Source organism: Melopsittacus undulatus, chromosome 4 (genome assembly GCF_012275295.1).
Source record: "Melopsittacus undulatus isolate bMelUnd1 chromosome 4, bMelUnd1.mat.Z, whole genome shotgun sequence".
Lineage (NCBI taxonomy): Eukaryota > Metazoa > Chordata > Aves > Psittaciformes > Psittaculidae > Melopsittacus > Melopsittacus undulatus.
Genome location: NC_047530.1, coordinates 90,761,791 through 90,788,516, shown reverse-complemented (window position 1 = coordinate 90,788,516; position 26,726 = coordinate 90,761,791). Strand labels below are relative to the sequence as shown.

General features: G+C 37.8%; 1 protein-coding gene across 1 annotated transcript in view; it reads left to right on the top strand.

Moving 5' to 3' along the window:
• The window catches only part of LOC101879265 (transmembrane 9 superfamily member 3), a 55,611-nt gene extending 29,571 nt beyond the window's left edge, over window positions 1-26,040 (top strand). Inside the window, exons 5-15 of the mRNA XM_034061883.1 lie at window positions 976-1,053; window positions 1,851-1,982; window positions 2,465-2,631; window positions 5,281-5,375; window positions 7,288-7,418; window positions 17,130-17,269; window positions 18,843-18,911; window positions 19,003-19,149; window positions 19,585-19,668; window positions 19,779-19,855; window positions 24,385-26,040. Coding sequence (XP_033917774.1) covers window positions 976-1,053; window positions 1,851-1,982; window positions 2,465-2,631; window positions 5,281-5,375; window positions 7,288-7,418; window positions 17,130-17,269; window positions 18,843-18,911; window positions 19,003-19,149; window positions 19,585-19,668; window positions 19,779-19,855; window positions 24,385-24,452 — 1,188 coding nt within the window. The 3' untranslated portion in view covers window positions 24,453-26,040. The remainder of the gene's footprint in view (window positions 1-975; window positions 1,054-1,850; window positions 1,983-2,464; window positions 2,632-5,280; window positions 5,376-7,287; window positions 7,419-17,129; window positions 17,270-18,842; window positions 18,912-19,002; window positions 19,150-19,584; window positions 19,669-19,778; window positions 19,856-24,384) is intronic.
• The last annotated feature ends 686 nt before the right edge of the window (window positions 26,041-26,726 follow it).

The following is a 26,726-nucleotide window of genomic DNA, read 5'->3' as shown; positions in this document are numbered from 1 at the left end:
GACCAGCAGGTCAAAGGAGGTGATCCTGCCCCTCTACTCTGCGCTTGTGAGATCTCACTTGGAGTATTGTGTGCAGTTCTGGTGTCCTCAACATAAAAAGGACATGGAACTGTTGGAACAAGTCCAGAGGGCCACAAGGATGATCAGGGAACTGGAGCACCTCCTGTATGAAGACAGGCTGAGAAAGTTGGGGCTGTTCAGCCTGGAGAAGAGAAGGCTGCGTGGAGACCTCTTAACAGCCTTCCAGTATCTGAAGGGGGCCTATAGGGACGCTGGGGAGGGACTATTCATTGGGGACTGTAGTGACAGGACAAGGGGTAATGGTTTGAAACTTAAACAGCAGAGGTTTAGATTGGATATAAGGAAGAAATTCTTTACTGTGAGGGTGGTGAGGCACTGGAATGGGTTGCCCAAGGAAGCTGTGAATGCTCCATCCCTGGCAGTGTTCAAGGCCAGGTTGGACATAGCTTTGGGTGACATGGTTTAATATGAGGTGTCCCTGCCCATGGCAGGGGTGTTGGAACTAGATGATCTTGAGGTCCTTTCCAATCCTAACTATTCTATGATTCTATGACTCTTCATTAGGGACTGTAGTGATAGGAAGAAGGGTAATGTGTTAAAACTAAAACAGGAGAAGATTGGATATAAGGAAGAAATTCTTTACTGTTAGGGTGGTGAGGCCCTGGAATAGGTTGCACAGGGAAGTTGTGAATGCTCCATCCCTGGTTGTTCAAGGCTAGGTTGGACAGAGCCTTGGGTGATATGGTTGATGTGGAGTGTCCCTGCCCATGGTAGGGGTGTTGGAACTCAATGATCTTAAGGTCCTTTCCAACCCATAGAATCATAGAATAGTTATTCTATGTTTCTATGAATACATCTAAAGTGGATGATTATAAAAATGCTTTTTGGGTTTCTGCATGTGACTATAGCTGAGCATACTATGAGCATTTCAGGTGTTAATTTTTCTGTCTTAAGGTGAAATGGAAGAAATCAGATGTGAAGTTTGAAGACCGATTTGACAAGTATCTGGACCCCTCATTCTTTCAGCATAGAGTACGTATGGTTCTAAGACAACCTTACAAAATATCCCTTTGAAATGGTTGCTTTAGTTCAGAAGTTGTCATGGAATTTTTTGGTGACATCTGAATTTTTGGATGTCACATGTGTTCTGGGACAGTGAAACAGGCCAGGTCTAAGACTGTAGACGTTAAGACAGTTCTGTGTTCCAAGTTTTTAGACAGCTTCAGTAAATGTGCAGGCATGACTTGTAAGCTGGATAACTGCAGTTTATCATAAATGCATTTTTTACTGAAGTAAATGCAAATCAAAAAGTATTAGCCTAAGCCAATTTGCAACACTGGTTGTGATTTTCTAAATCTATGGTTATAGTCTCCTTATGGGTAATATAATGAGCTATACTATTTTCTGAAATCGAAGGGTTTGGATTCCGTTTGGAGTTCAGTGATGTGCTTCTTAGTGCTGCTGCACATTTTGGTCCTCTTCAAAGCAGTGGTGTGAGCATCTTTTTTACTTAAATCTCCTCTCTAGGAAAGCAGCAGTATATATGTTGCTTTTCTTTTACCAAGGCAGCATGTATAGCCAGTTGGTCAAACTTTGCTGTGATAACTTCATCATGAGCAAGCTTGGCCATTGAAAGGCTTTATGCATGGTGTTTCACAAGCTGGTCTTTGTGGGGCTTTCTACAACTGTAGTGTTACTTACAGCATGCGTTTATTGTTACTTTGCTAGTGCTGACAAGCTATCCCACTAGGCAACAATTTATCCTTATTGGAACAAATCTGAAAGATTTTTACAGTTTTAAACCTTAGGGATGTGTTTTCTTTTTGTAGATTCACTGGTTTTCAATTTTCAATTCTTTTATGATGGTGATATTTCTGGTTGGCCTAGTGTCTATGATATTAATGAGAACTTTGCGAAAAGATTATGCAAGATACAGCAAGGAGGAAGAAATGGATGATATGGTAAGATCTGCATTTGCAGTTTTTTCAGTGTCTTTTTTTAAGGCTTATAGTTTTCTCTTCAAGAAAAACTGCCTTATGTGTATCTGAAAGTTAGTGGTTTTCTTTATAACATGCTCCTAGAATTGTCTGTAGTCACTGTGTTAATGTTCATATCCATACTTAGGTTAAACAAGGTCTATTCTAAGTGTATAATAGAAGCCTTGTGTATTCTCCTAGTAACTTCAGAGGATTTTAGGGATAGGGAAGGTACCTCATAGATGTGTCTGCATTGTACATTCAGGTAGTCATTTTTGTTGTTTTCATAAGCATAAGAAAAGGAAACTTTTCTCCTAGATTTGATGCTTTCAGCAGAGAAAATACAGTTGCACTTTAAGTTGCTTTAATAAATCAAAACTTTAATTTTCACCTAACTTGTGTGTTTTTTTAATTAATTGCCATGATTAGACTTAATTTTTTTTTGTTGTTGTTGTTCTTGCTCCTAGGACAGAGATCTAGGTGATGAGTATGGGTGGAAGCAGGTCCATGGAGATGTGTTTAGACCATCCAGTCATCCTCTAATATTTTCCTCACTTATTGGTTCTGGTTGTCAAATTTTTGCAGTGTCTCTTATAGTCATTGTTGTTGCAATGATAGAGGATTTATACACAGAGTAAGTATAATAATACCATGCCTTCCACATATAAATGCATAAATGAACAAAATAATTGCAAAAGTGAATGTTCTAACTGGTCTGGAAAAAATTGTTTGAGAGTCTGTAGTCTTTATCCTTAGAACAGCTGTAGCTGTATTCAGAAGGGCTTTTTTAAGTTGTATTGAAACCTTGTCCTACTCTTATTGTGTAAGTTGGGTCTCATTTAATTTTACTCTTTTAATGCTTTTTACATGATTTATTATGAAACTAGTCTGTTCTGTAGCATCATGGGTAGATGATACAGGAAATAAATGTTAAAAGGTACATATTTCACTCCTGGTTTCTTCTGGAGTGACAAGATATTACTATATTTCTTACTTTGTTTTTCCCACCATGTCCTGTAAAGGACTGGAGTGGCAGCATGCTCTGTTGTGAATAGTCCTGTTCACTGCTAACAATTCATTAAGCCAGTCTTATCCACAACTCTTCTCAGCATTGGAGATTTAATTTTTTATGGTCTTTCAAACAGATACAGCTCAGCCTGTGTTTCATGTAAAACCTCCAACAACAGGAGGGCTGGGGTCCTGATTGGAGAGAAATAATTTAAAATGAAAAAAGTACTCAAGTTTAACACACCACTTGTTCACCCAGTTTTCTTCCTTTACCTTGTATCTGTTTGAGATTTTTGGTGTCTTGGGTGAACTTCTTATGTTTCTGTAGTGATTGTGTTTTGGATATTGTGGGGATTTCTTTTTTTTTTACGAGTGCTTTGTTTTAAGCACTGACTAGAATTTCAGATCTGTTGTATTTTCCCTTGACTATCACCTGTAACTGGATTTTAACAAGTTGTAATGCTCCTAGTGTGCCACTAGAGAGAGCTCTTGTTTTTTAAGTTAGCTGCCTTGTAATGGTGTGATTAAATAGCCACTCTGTAGTAGCAGTACCTTGGCATATTCTCATTTTTCATAAAGTGTTATTCTCCCCTTATGTCCCATGGTTACAATTCTGGAGAGATTTACATACACATTTTTAATTGTACAGCATGTCAGCCCTTTAAGGGAGGGAATGAAACCATTTCAGAGTGTTCACGCACTGTAGGGAAGCTGTAAATTGGTAATGGCAATTGTAAAATGTGTCAGAACAGTAATTTTAAAAAATATATGTGCACTTAGTCTTTTATTGCATTATCAGTTTATATCATTCTTAAGTAAATTTAATTCTGGGTATGTAACAGAACAAATGACCAAATCAGGCGCAGACAGTTCTTGTGTTTAGAAAAATAGTGATGTGAGTGAAAAAGGCTGTAAACCAGAATTACAAGAATGATTGCCTGTCAGTGTTCTTCAGGCATTTCAAAACACTCAGGAGTCGTGTCAACTGTTAATTTACTGTACTGTATTGTGTTTTGGGAACCTTTTCCATTAGAATATTTGAAGCATAAGCGAGTAAGCTTGAGTATAGGAAATCTTGAGACAATTTAAGATGAACATCTGTGGGTCATTTTACAATTAGCCTGTATTTACATGTGTCATGTCAGACTATGCATAGATTTCTGGGGTTTTCCATATGTTTTTCTGAATTGTCTCAAGTTAGGACAAGTGTTAAAAGTGCTTTCTGTCTCACCAGTAGCTTTCTAAAATTAAACTACTGCTTTTTTTTTTTAAGAGGCAAATGTTAGCATGTGTGACCAGAAGGTGTATTTGCTGAGTTCAATCCATAAAGTCATGGAACACAATCGTGCTAAAGATTACTTCTTTGAGTAGGGCAGGCATCCAGTAATGGTTCATCAAAAACCAAAATGCCAGTAGTCTGGAATCTCTCAGAACAAGTGATTTGCAGAAAGTACAACAAACTGGCTGAAAACTTTCTACTGGTTTTTGCTGACAAAGAGAGACATGGAGATACAGTTCTATTCATGAATAACATTTATAGCTTGTTGTAATTTTTAGCCATGACTTTAAAAAAATGTGGAGATGGCTTTTGTGATTTAAAGTTATTAGCTTTGCCTGTAAAATTTTGGAAAAATTATGCCAAAATGAGCACTCCAACATTTAATGCGGTGATAATTTTAAAAGTATTGAACTCTTCTGGCCGGACTACTCAATGGTGATTTGTGGCTTCATTGGAGTATTTATAGCTTCTAAATCAGGTTTTCTAATTTTCTGTAAGATGAACACTTTCCATCTTAAAAGTTAATTTTTGAGGGATGGCAGAAACACCATTCACCCTCTTAACATATTTTTGTTAATACTGGCCTTCATATTAAGTGAAGAGGAGCTTTTGTCTGCAGTAGTTGAATCTTATAGTTGATGTATGTCATATAAATAGTTCAGTTCTTTATACACAAAGTATACCTTGTCCAAATGTCAGAATATTTTGATCAGAGATGAGGTTTTATACTCCAGTGAAAATAAATACATATCAGAAAAGACTGTACTATGTCAACACTTTTATTTTTTTTCCCAGGTTGAATTAGACTTGGCCAGAAGCTTTAGATACAAACAGTTCTCATTATTATGCAGATTTTACAATTTCAGCACTTTTAAATTACTACATTAGCTAAAAATATTAAATAACTGCTTCTAAATGTACTTATCTTACTGTCATCTTTTGCTCTAATAAAGTTTGTTTTTCTGTTTCATTTACCAAAAAAATCACTTATTGTAGGAGAGGATCAATGCTTAGTACAGCTATATTTGTTTATGCTGCAACGTCGCCAGTGAATGGATATTTTGGAGGAAGCCTTTATGCTAGACAAGGAGGTAAATTGTTTTCATGTTTCAGTTTTTTCATTAAATTCTTAAAGGAAGAAATTGTGATTTGCTCCATTACAGAGGTGTCCTCGTGGAGTTGGGCCATTCAGATGGAATCCATTAGATTCTTAATAAACAGAAATATGTTGAGTATATTTAACTTTCTTATTATTTCCTATTCAGTTTTGGCTGCATTTTCTAACTAAAGATAGCTGAAGTCTTTGGTTAATTTAAAAGTAATAAGAGATAAAGAACTGTTAACAGTTGCATCTTATGAATTGCTTGTTATACTCTTTGTATATAATTGTTTGGCTTGTGAAATCCAGAGAGTGTAATAGTCTCTCCCTAGTCTACAGTGTGCTGTTAAATAGCTCATGTTGTCTTCTCCAGATGACTCCTACATAGCCCTTCTTTACAGGTACTGGGGGTTATGTTTACTAACACAGAAAGTACTTAACAGTGCTTACTAGATCATTAATTGTGGATGGGGAGAACTGTTTATAGCATCTTTTAAAGAAGGTTATTCTTTCCAATATGTGCTCTGCTTTATAGTTAGCAAATTCAAAATGAGTATCAGTAGAGAGCAGAAACCCAATAAAATTGACATAACAGATTTGGACAGGCTGTCTTCAAGTGCTCCCCGCTGTGCCTTTGAGTTACAACCAATTATGTCCTTGCAGTCCAATAGCTTCATCCATTCCCTATGCTGCAATAAAAGAGTAATCAATATCTATTATCTTCTACAGTGCTTTATTAAAAAGAATTCTGGTAAGTTTGCAGAAGAAAATCTTGTGTCTTTTTAGCACAACATACTTGTTAGTGTTCAGTCTCAACTGCACTGTATTCTTGAGTTTTGGGGTTAGATGTTTCTTTTCATGTGGTTTTGTTTATAGAAAAACAGATCTAGGTCAATGAGGGTTATTCTAAAGTGAACTGTGCTGTATAGTTGAGCCAAATTTACATATTTTTTTTCTACAGATCAGGTGTGTATCAAACCATGAAATGGTGATTATGTTGGCTCATGGTGAAAATACATATAATGGTTTTAAAAAGAATATGTTACTTTTCTGGGTTTACTTAGCGCATATTTCAGATGCATCTATGGTGTATTTAAATATATATAGTATTTAAGAACATAGAAACTAAGAGCATAGAAACTAAAGAAATATAGATAGTGAAGATTCTTAAAGTGTTGTCCAAGAGGGCTGGTGTTTGGGATTTTTTTTTTTTTAGCACCTCAGAGAGCTCTAAACTTAATAATAACTGCTTACAAGTGGTATTGTTTCCTTTATGCCTGGGGTTTAGAAATCACTTTCTACCTTTTTTGATGTTGAAAATGTATGAATTCAGTTTTACTGTATATTAAATGCTGTGGCATTTTGCTTTACACCAGGGACAGCCAGTTCCTTAACACGTCCTGAATGTAAGTTGGCTTAGTTGGGTCAAGACAACCCAGAGCAGGTGCTAGCTTGAAAGCAGCTGTAGTACTGAGTTGTCCCTTGAGCAGTGCTGAGCTCTTATGCTCTCAAGGTGTGAGCAGGCTCTGCATGGGGCCAGCTCTGCTGTCCCTGTCTCAACTAACCTGCAGCTTACACATACACTTAATGTTCCATACTCTGGTTTGTTTGGCCAGCTTATTCAGCATGTGCTGTTCCTCAGCTGAAATTTTGTCATGCTGTATCTGTTTTCCCATCTTTTCAGCTGACGTAATAAATTGATAAATGTGCTGCTTCTTGTAAGTTGCCAGGAGTCAAATCAAACTGTTAGCTGACTTGTATTGATGTAGTATGTTGTTACTCATTTCTTTCACCTTTTTGGGGGAGTAGAAGTCGAACACCTCAGTTCTAGAGATCTTGCTGATAACTTTTTGAGCAAAATATGCTGTATCTTACCAGCCCCATTGGCATATCCATTCTTACAGGAAGGCGATGGATAAAGCAGATGTTCATTGGAGCCTTCCTTATTCCAGCAATGGTGTGTGGAACTGCCTTCTTCATTAACTTCATTGCTATCTATTATCATGCTTCAAGAGCTATACCCTTTGGAACTATGGTGAGTCATTTTACTGGACAATTTAAACACCACTGTAGACACAGGAAAACTACATTTTACTCTAAGTAGAATTGTGAGTCATAGCTTTAGCTTACTAGTTTGAAATTTATTCTAGGAGCAATTTGAGGTGCTTCAAGTATAATTCATTGTAATCATGATAGCAACAGCTGCTGGATGTGAACAACCGTCTTCTTTCTGCTTAAAATGACATTTCTGCTTTGTATTCAAGAGTAGTGTTACAGCAACATGGGAAGTTAGTCACTTGAATTTTCTTCTGGATGGCAAATTCAAACTGGTTATAAGTTAAAAGGATTCTAACTGAAAGCGACTTCCAAAACATTGCAGTCAAGCAGAAAAAAATAAAAAAGACTAGGCAACAGTGTGAGATGAGATGTCCTGAGGAGATTGGGCTTTTCAAAAGTGAATCAGTTTTCACTTTGTGAAGTTGTATTTAGTATCCAGTTACAGTCTTGTGTCTGTGTATTAACCGTGTCACTTGGAAAAACAATGCTGGTTGGATTACTTTTTCATTTAATCATGACTTTTCTTGTTCCTTGTGGCTTTTGTCAGGATTTTGTTTGTCATGGCCCTTTCAAGCAACCTCAGATAACCCTATGAATCATAGAACCACAGAATGGTTTGGGTTAGAAGGGACCTTTAAACTTACGTAGTTCTAACTTCCTGCCATAGGCAGGGGCACCTTCTCACTGTGTACCCTGTCCCTGCCCTCCCTTTAACCCTGACCCAAAAGCTCTGTCAGCTCCTCATCTATCCCCAGGCAGAGATGTCCATGCACTCCAGCTGATCATTGGCATACAGTGCTCTCCAGCCAGACATTGACCATGCAGTGTAATCACTTGGTACTTTGGCAGAATTTCTGTTTGAGCTTGCAAGAGGTAGTATTTGAGGGCAGATTTTTTTTTTTCTAAATATGCGCCATAAAATTGTTTTTTCTTATTCTGTGCAGTAGCACTGTTAACTTACAAAATATTTTCATATAGGAAGGCTTGTTATCAATTTCTGTAGCAGGACTTGGGATTTAACTTTTTTTTTTATACCTTCCTTCTTTGCATATCAGTATTTGTGATATGTTAAATTATTCGTCTGTTCAGAGATGTTTGAGTAGCCTTGGATTTCTTTTTAGTTTAAATCCACCACAAAATGAAGCTTAGTGTTACAAGCTCTGTCTTATGTATTGTATTATTTAGGATATGATCAAATTCATTGTGTGACTGAAAATACTTCTTAATGAATGAATTTCTTGTTAATGAATTAATGTGGTAGAAATCATAAATGGTAATAAAGAGAGGCAGTTCTCAGTTTCAGGCAAAGGCTTTCAACAGTTTTTTACTGATGGAGGAGTCATTAATTTAATTGTACATTGCTGGTTCTAGTCACCTCCTTGTTAGCATTTACAATGCATGCTTAGATACAAACTTTTTACATTGAATTAATTGTTATAAACCCACTAAATATAATATCAAGCTAAATATGCTTACAGACTGTTCACTTATTTTTTTCTGGTTTTCTTCAAGAAATTAGACTAAATTTCTATCTTTGGATGTGTAACATATATATTAGTTGTTGCCCCAAAGGAATATTGTATTGGTTTTTCTTTCCTAAGCTAGCAGTCATATACAGTACTGTCATAAAAGTTTACAACATTGATCTTCAATATGCGCAAAGAGGCTCTGTTTTACTGCTGAGCAAGCATTTATGATATCACATTTCTCACTTGTATTCCCATTTGGAGGTCAGGAATGCTGAGGGAAGGGAATTCCACCTGTGCTGAAGTTTGTCTTGTAAATCTGTTCAACCGATTTGTATTTTAAGGTCATGGAAACATGTATATGCCAGAAGCAAATGGGAATGTAAATCTTCAGGGGTCACTTAATCAGGATGTTAGGACTCTATACACAGTGATTTTAATGATCTCAAGGTTTTATGAAAGTGTTTGAGTCATTATGACTGTGGCAATAAAACTTCACTGGAGTTAGCAGACTTTTAGTAGCAGCAGGTTATGAATCGTAAACTTCATCAGCATAAGCAATGCTCTCATGACTTCAAATCACCTAATGAAGCTGGTTTTTAGAAGGAAATGAAAATTGTTTGAAATTACCGTGTTCTGCCTTGGGTTTAAGTCTCCAGGAAGCCCTCTGGCTTTGTGCATAAGGAACCTTTGTGTCTTTCTGCCTTTGTTTTCAAGATAGAGAAGCTTCCAGAATTCTCTAGTGCAAACTTCCTGCTGCGGCTTTCTTGGGAAAAGAAAACCTTGGCCATCTCAATATACTAGAACACAAAAATTACTTCCTTTACCCTGTCATGTCTTGAAGCCAGCCTTCTTGATCGAAATCGCTGGCAAGAATTACCACCCTTTCTTGACTACAGTAAATCTTGAAAAAGCAGAAACAGAGTTGCTGAAAAAAGTCTCTGAGTTAAAAGGTTGCTAAGAGACTCTGCTTCAATATGATATGCTGTGCTTTGCTATTTTGCATTGCCATCCTCTGTGAACTTCTTGGTAGTCTCTTTCCTCTGTGACTTAATTCCTCCCTCCAGACAGACTTTTGTGTGGAATGTAGGCAAGGGCAGCCGATAGTGTCAGAGCTAAGATATCCAAGCTAACAGTTGCTGCATCTTTGATCTACCTGTCTGCTCTTTTCTGCTTTGTCTTGAAATGCTCAGATAGATTGGGCTCTTCAGGATCCTCATACACCTCATTGCCATTGCAGTCTGTTTTTCTGGTTTGAACTTCAAGGAGATCCCAGACATCAGGAATGAGTTATATTGAGGTGAATGAGGTGAATGAGGTTAATGGAGCTTTGAAGATGTGGTAGGGACTGGGAAGATCTAAAGCTTTTTTTCTGAAATAATTCTTCAGTCTTGGGACTCTGCTTTTAGGCCAGTTAAATGTACTATGCAAGCACTCTTACCTGTACTGTGAGAGACATGGTGTAGTCAAATACACTATGAACCTGAACAAAGACTTAACTTCTTCCCTGGGCTGTCTTTCAGCTGCCTTTCCCTTCACAATGCAGTAAAGAATGTGACAGATTTTATTCAAATATGGGAGCTTTTTAAAACTTCATGATTTAAAACTTTCAATTCCTTAGGCATATGAAAAAGAAATAGAAGTCTGAGTTTTGCTCTCTAATCTCTTCACCTTTATAGAAATGCAGTGGGGGCTGTTCGATTCTTTGTTCTTTTCAAGCCCAAATTTGATTTTTTGGGGGGTTGGGTTTTTTTTTAATTATTATATCGTGTTACTAGTGAACATAGATGAGTTATGAAGGTGTTGTACACCTTGACTCACCTTCTGTTGCTGTTTGTCGGTCTTTTCAGTGTATTTAGCAATCACCTTTCTGTTTTTGTTGTGTTTAAATTATATGCAAAAAAATAGAGCATGGAACAAGTAAGAAGAATTTTAGATAATGGCAAGCTAAGTGACCTCTTCATATATGTTTGAGGAGTGTCGTGGTAGTTCTATGCAGAAATAGTAAGTAATCCAAAATTGCTACAGACTATAACATGATTGAATTTGAAGGGAGCATCTTAAATCTGGCATAAGTTGTGACTGCTTTACGTTGTTCTGCAAGTGATACATAATTTAAAGATTTCCTTTAAGGCTGCTATGACTAGTGTAATGTTCTGACTGCAGCATCCATGCGTCTTCTATTAAACTGCTTAAGATGTACCATTTTTGTTCTGTTTGAGCAGTAGGTTCCTGGGTGGCTAATGTTTCCAGTGTGCATTTTAAATGATCTAATTAAATAGGGTTATGCTCACTGATTTTCTCTTGGGGTCGAGACGCTAGTGTTTGCTTCTTTTATACCTTGTTTAAACTAGAAGAAAGTGTTTCCTCCAAGAGATGGCTTAATCCAGACTGCAGCCATCCCTGACAGCTCTAACTTGATACGACTATTGGCTGCCACTGAAAAAGGAGGACCTGATAGCACCAATGATTTTTCATGCCTTGAGCTGGATAAGGAAGTACGCCTGGCTAAAAATAGAAAAAAAATCTAGTTATATACATCTAGCAGGGTATATCCTCAGATTGCCTGAAAGTGACTTTGGAAACCTTGTCTGAAAGCCTCATTTTTGCTGAAAATAGATACAGCATAATGCTTCTGCCTAATTTTTCAACAGTTTAGTTTATTACCCAAAGCAGCAACTTAGATTAACAACTTAGTTTTAATAAAATTAATAACACTTTATTTTGAAGCCTCTATTCTTTTCTTGTTCTGTATAATGTTTGGCCAGATGATGTCTGTTTCATTATACAGATTCAGTAACCTCTATATGGGGAGAGAGTCTCATGACTGAGAGTGCAGTTTTGGTAGCTGACAGGAAAGATCAAGCTGCTGCTTTGACAGTTAATTTTTATTGCTTTTCTCCCTTGTGCATTAAGCAGTCAAGGCACCGTAACTTGCCAGTAGCTGTTTAATATTAGATATGCTCATAAAAATTTTAATTATCACCTTTGAATGAAGTTTAATCTACAGTTGTCAGAAAATATGAAACACATTGCACTAGAACATAAATTATATCCCTCTTGACAATGTTTCCTTTCAAATAAGGAAAACTAAATTCTGCACATGCAGTCAAGGGCAATAGAATATTCTTTCCCCATTAAAACAAAACAAAAAGGGGTTAGAAAGAATGTAAGCTTGGTGAGGCTGACAGTGTTCTGTGGCAACTAAAACCTGCAAACTAAGTCAAATGCTTTTGTATAAATGAGATATCTTGTACAACAAAAATGCAGCAGTCAGAATGGGTGTGTTTTAATAAACTGCTTAGTAGAAAAGCTCATGTAATTTGTCTTCAGCAACATAGATTTTGGCAAATGTGCTTGTTTGCTTGATGGAAAACTGGGTTTGTAGATCTAGTCGATTTGCCTGTTTGCATAATCTTGTGTTTTCTGAAATAGCTAAAACTGTTCTGAATTTCTCTTGGCTTGTGTTACATTACTTCTCTTGTAAGGCTCACAAAGGCCTAACTTTTTTACCTCTGCCAGTCATGCAACAGCTGTTATTGGGGTTTGAGCTTTTTGGTATGTTTCTAGTGACCTCTGTAGGGAGATGCTTCTGCTGGAGGGAAGAGCATGTGGAGATGTTGAATGGAGACCAGTAAGTGCCTGAGCTGCTGTCACCATTGTAATCTGATACTCCAGAACTTTTGAGGCAGAAGTCTCAACTTCATCTCTTTTTTTCAGTAAAGACAGCTGTGTACCCCAGTGCCCTGTGTTCATTTCAGTTTGGATTTAAACTCTCTAGGTTTAGACATTGCCCGCCCTGCTCCTCAACTGCCCTTGCTGTGTGTGGCAACAGGCACTACCTCTTCAGCTTGGAGAGGGAGACCTTGTCTTCACCTCAGAGCTGAAATTAAGAGGAGCCTGCCTTTTAAAAAGGCAGAATCTAGAAAAACCAGCTGTCGCCAGTCTCTCACATTCAGAGAAGACTAGTGCTGCCAAGAATGAAGAAAGTAAATATTCAGCAAGCAAGCATCAGTCTGTGCAGGTAGACTACACTGTAGTCAGAGTTGGAAGCAAGAAAGAAGATGCTACTGAGATAAGCAGAATGTGTGTTGGTCAACCTACTAAGACCAGCATATTGCTGCCACCAGGGTGGGGTTATCTCAGAAGACAGAATGTTCACATCTTTATCAACTTGAACACGTGGAAGTAGAAGGCATTCCTGAGTCTGCACTGTGGTCCATCTTTACTTGCCTAGTTAGGCCTCCTTTGCACTGCGAAAGCATAAAATAATTTTTAGACTCCTGAATGGCTCCAGGGGAAAAAAAAAAAGGAATTGTAGCTCAACTCCAGCTATCCTCAGGACATGGCATTGAGGCACTGTTAAACAAAACATTGTCTTCACCTGTTGCTGCTTACTGTATTTCACTGAAGACGCTAACTGTTCTGTCTCAAATCAGTTCCTTTTTCAGCCAAGTGGCTAATAGAATAGAATATGTTACACTATTATCAGTCATGCTTTGGGTGATCTGCTAGTAAAATCACAAGCACTCAGATTTTCTGACAGATGCCTGTTACAAGTGTGCTTTTTGAGACAGGTTGGCAGTTCTTACGAAGCCATTACTCCAGGAACCTTGGTCAGCTTGTTTTATGATAATAAAATATTTTAGAATTCAGAGTTGATGGTGAGTCAGTTTCTTGGACAGCACAGCAGCCAAGTCATGTTGGGCCTTCTACTTGCCCACCTGATTTGAAGCCATTCAGCTCTGCAGTGGGTGTTATTAGAATGAGATACTACTGACTGCCTTTTTTCATCTAGAGTTTTCCAATAGCTGTAGTAGCTAGGCCTGTAAAATCAGTAAACTAGGCCTGGATATTTCCTTGCTTGGCTCTTTGTCCAAGTTTATATTCTTTCCACGTAGATTCCCTATGGTAGATGTGTTTTGCAAGATGGACATTTACAAGCTACCAAGTTTTGTTTCAGGTCAGTTTGGAACCTAAGGCTGTTCCTGGACAGTTTCTTTCTGCACTGAAGCATTGGATTCACTTTCTACCACTGTTCCCATTAGGGGTAATTTCTGAGATTAAGAAATTATACTATAGTGATTTTGATACCTGCTCTATAGACATTTGTAGCTGGATGAGAAGTGCAGGATCCTTTCACACTGCCTGTTTCGAGCTTTCTGCCTCAGCCAGATTTGAAACCTACCAGCTGGGATGCCATGGAGCACCATGGACAGGGCCACCTGGAACACCTGGAGGTCCTTGCTGGGCCAGAAGCAGAGCAAGTTCTTCCTGCAACTGAAAGTAGTTTCAGTATGGTCAGCTTGAAGTTTATTTGGATCCTGGGTTCTCGGATGTCTCTCCTACCCAGTGCACCTCAAACATGCTGGGACTTCTGGTCAGGATTTTAGTAAATGTAGCACTCAGGATGATGGTTTTTGATTTATTTTTTTCCCAGTACTTTTTTGACATTTTCCTCTGAAAGCTCTCATCTGCTCTTCTTTTAGACTGAGTTAGTTTTAAAGGGCACCTTCATCCATTAAGTGAGTTAGCTGAATACTTCTGTAATTGTTTTAGGCAACCTAAGACTATGCTTGCTTAATTGTGTTTTTTCAAGTAATGGAAGAAGATAAGTAGGAGATAACAAATATATATTAATTGTTTAAAATCTGCTTTATTATTGGCAAGTAAAAATACTACTTAGCTTTTCCATATTTATCACTGAAGCTTCATATTGTAGTGGCTAATGATGCAATTCTTTAATAACCTCTCCTCAAAGATATACAGAGTAGTCTGGACTGTGCGTCTGCTTGTTGACCACCTGTTTGGTGTACCCCTTCTGTGAAGCATGAAGGCTTGCTCCATCCAACCACAGGCAACATTTTCCATTTGCATCTGGCCTAGCCTAGTAATGCTATACAGGTCAATAATAGAGGGTTAACCCACAGACTTTTGTCAGATGTGGTCTGGTGTGATTCATGTAATGCTTTGTATTGAGCTAATATAGTTCTGTCTTTTCAGTTACTTGGCATAGAATTCTATAGATACAACATATGTGTGAACAGCCTTTATTTATCCTGGAGTAACTGCTTTGTAAACAAGTCAGTGTGTGGATCTTAGACTTGGTCCTCTATCCATCTGCTGCCATGGACTTTGTGTCCTGATAGCGTGAAAGAGGGCTATAGCCTCTTTGCTCAGGAGGCAGCAGGGTGTACACAACACCTCAGGCAACAGTCCTTTTAAAAGGCAGTATTTTCATATGTTTGCAAAAAGAAGGACACAGGGTCAATATTCAGCACTGTGGTTATTACATCACAGGTAAACTGTTCTGTCTTTAAGTACCAATATCAAAATCTTAACAAACTGTCTAATGCGAATGCATCTTGGGATGAAATGCTACAAATAAGAGAATATTTTGCTAAACGCTTTGAATTTCCCCATTTTGAAAAAAAAATATGCTTTTAAGGAATAGCAGAAGTAGAGCTACATACATATATGGGAAAAAAAAGGTGATTCATAGTGAAATTTTGAGGCTGTTCCATTGGAAAGAGCTAGAGCATTGGCTTGACTTTGCTACATTGTATGTAAACCTAACTTCTATATGTAATAGGACCATTGCACTTCTAAGTTGTGTATGTGTGCATACAAATGGTCCCATGTATCTTTGGCAGTCTGTGTTCTTAATTACCCAGTTGGGGGGTGGTGGAGAAAACTAAACCCTAAATTGTGTTTGGTAGCATTCTAAAGTGGCTTTGCAGTTCATGTTTGGGTTTTTGTTGGTTTTTTTTTTTTTTTTTATTGGATTAAAAATTTTTCACCCAGCAGTTTTAATTTTGCGCAAGTGCCTAACCGCTAGATATTAACTCCCAGGGATAGCTTGCTCTGCAAAAGACAAGCTGACAGAATTTTCTGTGATGAAGTACCGTGAAGATTTCCACGTCTTTCTTGGGCAGAAAATCTGAATCTCTAATGGTTCTGTTCTCTCAACTGAGGCAAGAAAATACACTTAATTATTAAGAAGTTTCTCAGGAAAAAGAATGCTTCCGTTTCATAAAATAGATGTATGTTAGAATCAGAGAATAGTTAGAGTTGGAAAGGACTTTAAGATCATCTAGTTCCAACCCCCCTGCCATGGGCAGGGACACCTCACACTAAACCATGTCACCCAAAGCTCTGTCCAACCTGGCCTTGAACACTGCCAGGGATGGAGCATTCACAGCCTCCCTGGACAACCCATTCCAGTGCCTCATCACCCTCACAGTAAAGAATTTCTTCCTTATCCAATCTAAACCTCCCCTGTTTAAGTTTTAACCCATTACCCTTTTTCCTATCACTACACTCCCCAATGAAGAGTCCATCCCCAGCATCCCTATAGGCCCCCTTCAGATACTTGAAGGCTGCTAAGAGGTCTCCACGCAGCCTTCTCTTTTCCAGGCTAAACAGCCCCAACTTTCTCAGCCTGTCTTCATATGGGAGGTGCTCCAGTCCCCTGATCATTCTCGTGGCCCTCCTCTGGACTTGTTCCAACAGTTCTATGTCCTTTTTAAGTTGAGGACACCAGAACTGCACACAATACTCCAAGTGAGGTCTCACAAGAGCAGAGTAGAGGGGCAGGATCACCTCCTTTGACCTGCTGGTCACTCTCCTTTTGATGCAGCCCAGGGTACAGTTGGCTTTCTGGGCTGTGAGTACACTGCTGGCTCATGTTCATTTTCTCATCCACCAACACCCCCAAGTCCTTCTATGCAGGGCTGATCTGAATCTCTTCTCTGCCCAACCTACAGCTGTGCCTGGGATTGCTCCGACCCTGCTGTAGGACCTTGCACTTGGCATGGTTAAACTTCTTAAGGTTGGCAGCAGCCCACCTCACAAGTGTGTCAAGCTCCCTCTGGATGGCATTCCTTCTCTCCAGCGTATCAACCGAACCACCCAGCTTGGTGTCATTGACAAACTTGCTGAGGGCACACTCAATCCCACTGTCCATGTCACTGACAAAGATGTTGAACAAGACCAGTCCTAACACTGATCTCTGAGGGACACCACTCGTTACTGGTCTCCAGCTGGATATTGAACTGTTGACTAATGCTTCATAACCACGAGTATGATTCTACAGCAATAACTACCAAGGGCTAATATATAGAGAGTGGGCTGGTTGTTTCTTGTGATTTTATGCCTGTTGGGCTTTTATTTATTTGTTTATTTATTTATTTATTTATTTATTATTTTATTCTTGCTTGCAGGTGGCAGTGTGCTGTATTTGTTTCTTTGTCATTCTTCCATTGAATCTCGTTGGTACGATTCTTGGCCGAAATCTGTCAGGACAGCCTAATTTTCCATGTCGTGTCAATGCAGTGCCTCGTCCTATACCAGAGAAAAAATGGTAAAGAGAAGCATGAATGTTAAGAAGTATTTAATTCAGTATGTTTAAAATGACTTTTCAAGTGTGATCATTAAATAAAAAAGTTATCACAGAAAAAATTTAAATTGAGCTGTGCGTAGAAGAACAGCTCTACTGATACTCCTTAATATGATTTTCTGTTGAATTAATACATGATACTTAATAGTTGTAGCAAATCTTACAGTTCTGCATCACTGATCCACATTTGGTTGGATATGCTCTTTAGCCTCCTATGTAAAATGGATAGTCCCAACCCAGTTCTTGTATGGGTATCTTGAAACTTAAACCTTCCTCTTTTAGTGAATGCCTCTACAGATTTGGGATTGAAAGTGCCTTGAAGGCAGAACTGTTCTGGTTAATGGTCTTCATGTACAAGCTGAGACATCTTTGCAGGCTGATGGTGGGGAGAAGCTTGCAATGCTGTTTTGCCAATTCTGCACTTTTGTTAATGTCACAGAGCCTAAAATATTCCAGGTGTCCCATTTGCATTGCGAATCAGCCTTTATTTTCTAAGTGAATGTAAAGGAGTGTTTAGTCTCAAAAAGCAGACGGGGTTTTGGAAAGTCATGAATGAAATCACCTTCTCCTATTGATTCAATTCTGAGATGGAAGCAGCAAGCTACGGAAATTAAAATATCCTCAGAGGATATTTTAATAGAGTTTTCTTACTTTCCTGATTCAGAGGGATTGAACAGACAAAGTGAATTGGGCACTGAAACATGTACTCCTGTGATTATCCAGAAAGTGCAGCACGCTTAGTCTCTTGTTAGTGGTGGGTTATGCAGCTCAGATACTAGAACCTGATTTATACTGTGACCTGTATCTTTGAAATCTGATGGATTTTTCTGGGTCAGCATGACAGATAGAAAGAAATAAGATACTTCTCTTGAAGGTAATGAAATTGCACACCATCAACTTAGACAAGTATCTCTATAAATAATAAAAGAAGCTGCAAATTAAATCACTGGTTACTAGCTAGATCTGGCATCACTGCAAGTACTGCACAGAGGTCACCTTTAGTAAGTGACAGTATCATCTACAGGTAGCTGACTGTTCAGTTTTGGCCACAGCTCATGACTCAGTATAGCATTAAAAATAAACACTGGTTCTTAGTTACATAACCATTACCCTGCAAAAATTTTTCTATGTTTTTTTGCTGTATTTGTAGCCATCAACAGCGCTGACTTTAACTTTATTCAAGCCTAATGGATGTTATGGGACTTGATTGCTTAGGCCCTTCTGGGCCAAGGGAGATTCTTTCTGTAGCTTTAGGACTTGTTAGATATCTAACTTCCTGCCAGTAGGTGATATAGGCATGAGTCTTATGTTTTGTTTCAGCTTTCCCCAAGAATAACTTCTTCTTCTATCCATACACATGACATCTTTGGGGGAATCTTCTTTCTAATATGCTGGTATGATACAGAAACATTCTTGTTTAGCATGCCTTTTAAATAGTTCTCTGTGCTATAGTAGTAGTAATCTGTTCATATATCTTAATATATTTATAAACAAAAGATTTAAAAATTGCCACTAAACTAATCTTAATACCTTTCAGGTTCATGGAACCAGCTGTTATTGTTTGCCTAGGTGGAATCCTTCCTTTCGGATCAATTTTTATTGAAATGTGAGTCTGTCAGCTATTTACTGATTTGATTACAAATTAATATCAGTTAAGTTCAATTACAATATTATTGCATATTTTGTTTACTCTCCAGGTATTTCATTTTTACTTCGTTCTGGGCTTATAAGATCTACTATGTTTATGGCTTTATGATGTTGGTTCTGGTTATCCTCTGCATTGTGACAGTATGTGTGACTATCGTTTGTACGTATTTCCTGCTAAATGCAGAGGATTATAGGTGGTAAGTATTGCATTATTTGCATAGTTAACCACATTGTGGGAGTTCTGTAGAACAATAATGTTTCTTTAGTTTAGGTAGGTCTTATCAAAGTGTCCTATGGCCAGATTTTAGCTGTAGGGAATAAAAGCAGTTCTTGGATCCTTTCTGTACAGGAGCTCTCTGTGTGTATGTGCATCTGTGAGCTCATGTATGTTTGTATAAAAAATGGTACATGAAGGTATGCAGGAATATGAGTGAAGAAGGATCATCACATGGTGTCACTGGCAGCTGTAGCAATAGAGGCTTTTGTCACTTTACAGCAGACAACATGTAGATTTTGTTAAATAAGTCTGTAGAACCAGTGCACTTTTTTCAGATTAAGGTTTTAGTGTGTTGTGCATTTTCTTGTGAAGCCTTTTGGTTAGATATATGATGGGCATGTGTGTTTACTTTCAGGCAATGGACAAGCTTTCTTTCTGCGGCATCAACTGCAATTTATGTTTACATGTACTCCTTCTACTACTACTTTTTCAAGACAAAGTAAGTGGTAGTTTTCTTGCTTGAATATCAGATTACTACATTGTCAAATAAGTTTATTGATTAAAAAATGGAGAAAATACCTAACATAAATTCATACCTATCTTTTTCAGGATGTATGGCTTGTTTCAAACATCATTTTACTTTGGTTATATGGCAGTATTTAGCACAGCTTTGGGAATCATGTGTGGTAAGTTTCAAATATATTGGCAGTTTTCTATTGGAATTTGATTTTAGCTATGTGATTTTGGTCGTGGAGTGTGTATGTCTACAAAATCTGCTCAAAAAAGTTTACAGTTTTGAAACAGAATCTATGAGTTCTGTGCTTATACTTCATTCCTAATTAATATAGGAGATCTCTGTGGATTGTGCTTTCTGATAGGAAGATAGTTTATGTACTGTGCAGAGAATTTCATTCACCATCAGCGCAAGCTTGAAAGATTCAGGCAAGAAATTCTGCAAAACTAATTCCAAATTAAGTTTAGTCCATGCTAGAATTTCATTATGCAGTTTATACTGTTGCCCCAAGAAAATGAGCTAGATACAACCATTGAGGCACCAGTGGTATCACAGTGCTGATGACACTACTTGACTGTATCTTGTGGCATGTATATGTGAGGGTGACCAGAAAAAAAAAGGACTGAAGTTTCAGGTTAACATTTGAGAAGGAAGTATTGGGATATTCATGGGTGAGGAGAATTCAGAGTGCTCCTATGTGCAGCTGTGTTTCATTGCTTTTTAAGATTCTGTTTGACAGATGTTTAGAGAAAACCATAGTTTTTGGCATGGAGGTCATGTAATAAAGTTGGATATACTTGTTCACCTGTTAGCTTTATTTTTATCCTTTGCTTCCTGACTTTCTGAAAAGTGCTTCTTATTCTTTTACACTTTGTATGATGTTACTTGCTTTTTAAGTGTGATTCTTATTTAATACTTCTCAGCAGTGAACAAATAGTCTTATAGCCACTGGTGGAAGGCTTTCTTTGCATTGAATATTTGAGACATATAATACCTCACAGCAACTTAATTTCGGTAAAGTATACATTTCTTGATATCCCAAGAAAGTGGATAATTTCATGGTGCTGTATGAAAAGGGGAGAGAAATAATCTCTTAACTACTGAGTACCTGTTCCCCTTTTCTGTCATACAATCTAATCTTGCTTCGTCAGGTTCTTGGCACATTATAAGACTTCCCTGCTGTTCTGGTAGTCCTGCAGCCATTTTTTTTTCTTTTTTTTTTTTTCCTTAATAGGCTTACACTTTTCAGCTTTAATCTTTTCTTTTTAAAGTGCTCGGGCTGGTATTGATTAAAATGTCTATAATGCAGAAGCCAAGCTTGCCCACTAGTTTCTGTAATTAAAATGGTTTTTAAAACATAGAAAAGGAAGATTGTCAAATGCTTTCTTGTCATGGTAGGACACTACTTGGTGGAAAATTAGAGTAAAATCCAAATTTATTCAAAATCAGAAAATACTTTAACACATTAAACTTCATTTCCACAGCTCTATTGAGATTTCTTTTTGTCTTTTTAAGTGTGTTGGAAGAGAAGCTGTGAGATTCCTTTTAAGTGAGAACTCTCATTTACAGCATGTGGAGGGAATAAAAAAAAAAATCCCCTGTCAAAAAGCATTTGTCTAGGGAACTTGCTGCCATTGAGGTCTAACAAAGACATTTGTGTTTAAGAATTGTGCAGTATGTGTGCTACTGACTGTATGTCTCCTGTGAAATGTGTGTAGAGCTATGCTTTGGAGGCTCACACAAATGGGTGTGTTCAGCAGCACACAGCTGAATATGAGACAAACTAGTTAGGGTCCAGGGAAACTCTCTGTATGCTTGTATCATCCAACTCGGGTTTTAGTTCCCCTGACAATGCCTAGTGAACTCAAATCCCACATGTAGTGGGATGCTTTGATCCACAAAGTCTGCTGCCCTCTGTAGAGCATCTCAGTGCTGGGACTGGACAGTAGGGAGCCCATGAGAACTTCCAAACCTTTTGAGCTTGTGTTTCCCTCTTAATAACAGAAAAGAATAAAACTTACTCCTCAACTCAGTGGATGGTTTAGGAGCTAGGTAGTATACAGAGCAGCCTCTTGTAATACCACACTTCAGTGTCCAGATAAATACTGTAAGTATGATTGAAGGGCTTTTTTAAAAAAATTCTGTGCTTGCCATCACATTAGCACTGTAGGAAGTGGTAATTGGTTTGAAGTAATAGATAAGAATTAATCTTTTTCTGTTCTATGGTTTTTCTTCCTCGCTGTTCTCATTTTTCTGGTTTCATTTTTTTTTTTAAAGCTTGTTCTGCTGAAATACACTTGCAGTCTGTTTCTGCTAAACCTGTATAGGACACAATGAGGTTGTAAATATCATCTGATAAGGTGTTTATATAAAACAATTCCCTTTACTATGGAATTTTTATGTAAATGAATGAACTGACCTGCATTTGTTTCAGGAGGATGTTCTCTTGTCATCATTGTCTAGGGTTTTCCCCTCCCTGCCCCATGTTTTATTCAGTGCTTATGAAGTAGCCTTGAGGCTTAACCCCTGCCTTGGGTATTGGCTGTTAGTGGTTTTCATGGATAAGGCTTCTGTGATTCAGAATATGTTTTGATTTGTTTATGGGGTGAGAGCCTGTGGTCTCATGTGACTGCTACTCTCTACTCCTCCCCCTCACTTCCATCTCATGCACACATTCACTAGATCCCAAATGAAACACAATTAATGCTTTGTTCTCCCAAATCTCTGTGGTATCTGGCATCACATCACTAGAGAAACCCTCAGAGAACAAGTTCTGGAATGTATCTGAGTTTAGCAACTAAAATGGGCATTAAATCTGTTGGTAGCACCTGTTTTAACAGGCAAAACATGACAAGTCTTAAAACTGGGGTTTAGTGACATTATTTTGTCCATTTACTGCATCAGACAGAAGATGAGTTTGTTGACAGACTACAGAAGAATCTGCATGTGCTGCTGTATAACTCTAAGCTCCCATCACCAAGCCCATGCTTGGGTCTGTCTGAATGCTGTAGTGGTCTCTCCTGGAACTGCTGGGTCTTCATAGGATCATTCCATCTGATGTGTCCTCAGCACACTTCATTCTTGGAAGCAGCAACCTGATCTTGTGGGTGCTGTATTTGTCTTAATTGAACTCTACTTTGTCCAAGTTAGTAATACAAATCCCTGATTTGCTGGCCATGATATTTATACAGCTTGAAATGCTGTATAGCCCAAAGACTGACTGCACAAGCTTTTTACCACTGTGAAACCATTGGAATAATGCATTGGTTTTGCCTTGTGCAGATTTCCTGATCAGATATAGATGTTGGCTTTTGGGGGTGTAAAAAAACAAAATTTTATGAGTGTTTCATGGCTGACCTCAAGAATTATCCAATTAGTCTGCAGGGTATAAATAACTCTCCAGATTCTGAGAAACTCTTGTGTTCAGCACTGCCAGCTGCAGATCTGTGCAGCCTTTAATTTCTGATAGCAAAAGAAACTTTTTATGTTTTTATTGGGAAATGAAGTTGTGGCAGGAAGCTGAGTGTTGATTAATTTTGTATTTAACACATCTTGGGTAAGTTTGGTGCATCCCACATCACTGAAAAATGTTGTTTAGTGCTTTGTTCTGGGCTTTTCTGTACTACTTCAAGGAAGGAAAAATATAAGTCTTTTCTGTTTAACATCTGTTCTTTACTGAGCATCCATATTTTTATATGAGAAGTTCTCTTCTCTGTAGCGAGTTACAGGCCTTGACTTCTCTATTCTTCCCATGTTTTATGATGTGTTATTCTAGCAGTCTGAAAGCAGTTGTGTCTAATTCTTCAATAATTTTCAACTTCACTTCTAACCTGAGAATTAGCCAAACTGACTTCCACAAGGCTGATCTACTCTCATTTTGCTTGGAAGAGATTAAGCTATTACCTGCAGATATCGTAAGACACCAGTATTTACAGAGCCTGGCAAATCTGAGGTTCTGGGTTTGACCAGCTAGGTTGCTGAATCTCTTTCTGAGACGAGGTCTTGGTCCAGTGCATTTTTTTTCATTTCTAGCTGTCATTAGTCTTGCGGTATTTTGGGTTTAGTATAAACTGTTACCCCTATCAGGACCCAGTGACCTGTTCTTTTATAACTGCTGTGACAGTGCATACTCTACTCATGGTTCTTACTAATTTGAAAACCACAGGTTGCTATTTCCTTTAACTACTTACTGCTACTAGTTTAATCTCTTTGTACAGACCTCCTTGGAGTTTCAGACTCCTGGGATGGGGATCTATTATTATTTGTGCCTTGTAGGAACAAAAAACCCATCTGCCAATAAAACACTCATCCAGAAGGCATGTAACTTATAATAAAAACCCACCTCCCATCCACCTTCCCTGCAGAGTGGGTGATTGTAAGTTTTTTACCCTCTGTTCAGAAAAAGGGACCCGGTTATTGGCAGCAGTAGGGGGGCTTCTATATTTATCAAGGCCAAGTGAGCATGGCCTCTTGGTAAGATGGCTTAATGGATTTAGATTGCTAGACTAGGGAAGTTCTTGCCAGATGTTCACTGGAAACACGGGTAATTAGAGTTTGAAAACAAGTATTGCAGGTAAATAATTTTCTGCATGCAGAATGCCTGCTTTAGGTGACTTTCTATTTAAGTTTGTGGTTTATATTCCTGTCCTATTTTGATGATCAGCTTTCTAACATACTCAACATTTTTGGTTTATTTTACAGGAGCTATTGGTTACATGGGAACAAGTGCCTTTGTTCGTAAAATCTACACTAATGTGAAAATTGACTAAGGAAATAAGAAAATTGAACTATGGATCACCTCCTGTTTTCATGGGGATGAACTTGCACAAGAAAAAGAGCAAGAAGAGATTTGGGTTTTAACACTGGGCACTATATGGGTCTCCATTTTGTGGATGGCTTAAAGTAACATCTATTTCATTGATCCTAGGTTCTTACTGACTGCTTTCTCCAACTGTTCACAGCAAATGCTTGGATTATATGCAGTAGGCATTACTACAGTACGTGGCTAATCTTCCCAAAAACAAAAAACAAAACAAAAAACCTAGCTCATTAAAAATGAATAGACTAGCTCTCTTCAGTGAAGAGGACAAACGGTTTATTTAAAGCATTTGTTCCATTCAATAAAAAGAGGGAAACTTGGCTGCTAAAACTACTTGATTAGTAGTCTTCCTGGTACTTAACATTTCTAAATTATGTAAAAATGCCGTTCCAGAAAGATTACTCTTCTGATTTTTACTGCCATTGCCAGGATAGGAGGTATGTTTTATATTTTGACTCCAGGTGCTTTTTGGTTTATTTGCGGTATCAACTATACCCTACAGTCATTTGTTTAAAAAATAATTTAAAACTATATAAAAACCCATATGCATGTAGTATATCAGCTGTTGTTCTAGTTGGACCAACTTCAATTTATTTATCTTTAAAGTAATATCCAGCTACATCTTAAATCCATCCAAAGAAAATACAGTTTGAAGATGGGACGTGTTCTCTGCAATGCAATTTACTGTACAGTTAGAAAGCAAAATGTTAAATGAAGAGAATTGTTTGTTTTATAATAAACAATTTGAGGTCTAGATTAAAACAAACCCAGCATTTTAACAGAATGTCAAAAGTGATTCTCCTTTTTTTCCAAGTTAGTCTTGCCTTTTTTTTTTTTTGGGGTTTGAATGATTTTCCTTTAGGCATTATAGAAGGGGTAATAAGTGTATATAACATTAAATAATGTAACTTAGGTGTAGATCCCAAATGTATTTGGATGTACAGATTTACTACAGAGTACTTTTCTGATGATTCGGTGTAAAAATGTGTGAATTTGGGTGGCTTTTTACATCTTGCCTGCCATTGCATGAAAAGTTGGGGTTTCTTCACATTGTGTGTATGTCATGCTTTTCTGTTCTATTTCCTTTCTCAAGCTCTTACAGGAATTAAATTTGTAATTTAGAACATTTTAATTTTTGTTAATTTTATCTGGACACTTGTGTAACATCAAAAGCACAGTCGCTTTAGAGTGTTCAGAGAACTAAAATAAACTTTTCAGACAAAAATGTTCTGATTGTGAAAATAGATGAGTTTGCAATTGAAAATGTATGTAAAGGCGATACTGCTGACCGCCAGTTTCTGTATACAACATTAGTGGGGTTTTCAAATATCAAAACCCCATGCTTTGAATTCAGAATTTGCTTACAACTGTGTTGTACAGTAGAGCTCCAAAGTGGATGACCAGCCCAAAAAGATTCTTCTTGGCTAAATTATTTGTGGAGAAATCTGTTTTGTAATCCAGGTAGTGTACTGAGAAAAGTAGGGGTAAGTGTGGGCTGAAATAAATGGGCAAATAAAGGTTAAGTCTTTTTAAGGTAACTGTTAATTATGCACTGTGTTTAGCTAGAAATATTCTGAATGTGTTCGTGACAGATTTGAGAGCCAGTTGGGTTGAGATATATATATATATATATATATATATGTTTGGGGTTTTTTTTCAGGCATCTGCCATGTTAGAGATGTTTTCAGCAGTGTGGCTTTTCTGAAGTAAGAGCACCTGCCATGGCGAAGGCAACTTCCTGAATATAAAAAATGAGCAAAGTGTTTGTATTGATCATCACTGTATTGTCTCTCTATAAAAAGTACCGATAATGCAGCAGCCACAGTGAGAAACACCCATGCTTGGCAGAGTTGGGTTGGAGGGTGAGGGAACTGAACTGATAGGTAATAGTGAGAAGCAATTCATTCTCCTGTATATAGTCTGTGAAAAGTATTTGAGCTGTCAGCTCTGATTTCCCTGGACAATTTTAGCCAATTTGTCAGAAAATGGTTAAGTTTTGCTTTAAGTGAATGGTTGATGTCTGTAGCTGAACAGTGGCATTTAACAGAAGGTAATGGGGTTTTTTTATAGTACAGGATGATTTTAAGATGAGCCCATAAACTCGGTCAACAGTTTTCCTTTGTTCCAAAACATGGAGACTTAAAGCAAAAAATGGGTTTTGTACTAGTTCTTGCTAGTGTATACAGCAGTGGGAAGCCCTCTTTTCATCCATGTTCTTCTAAAT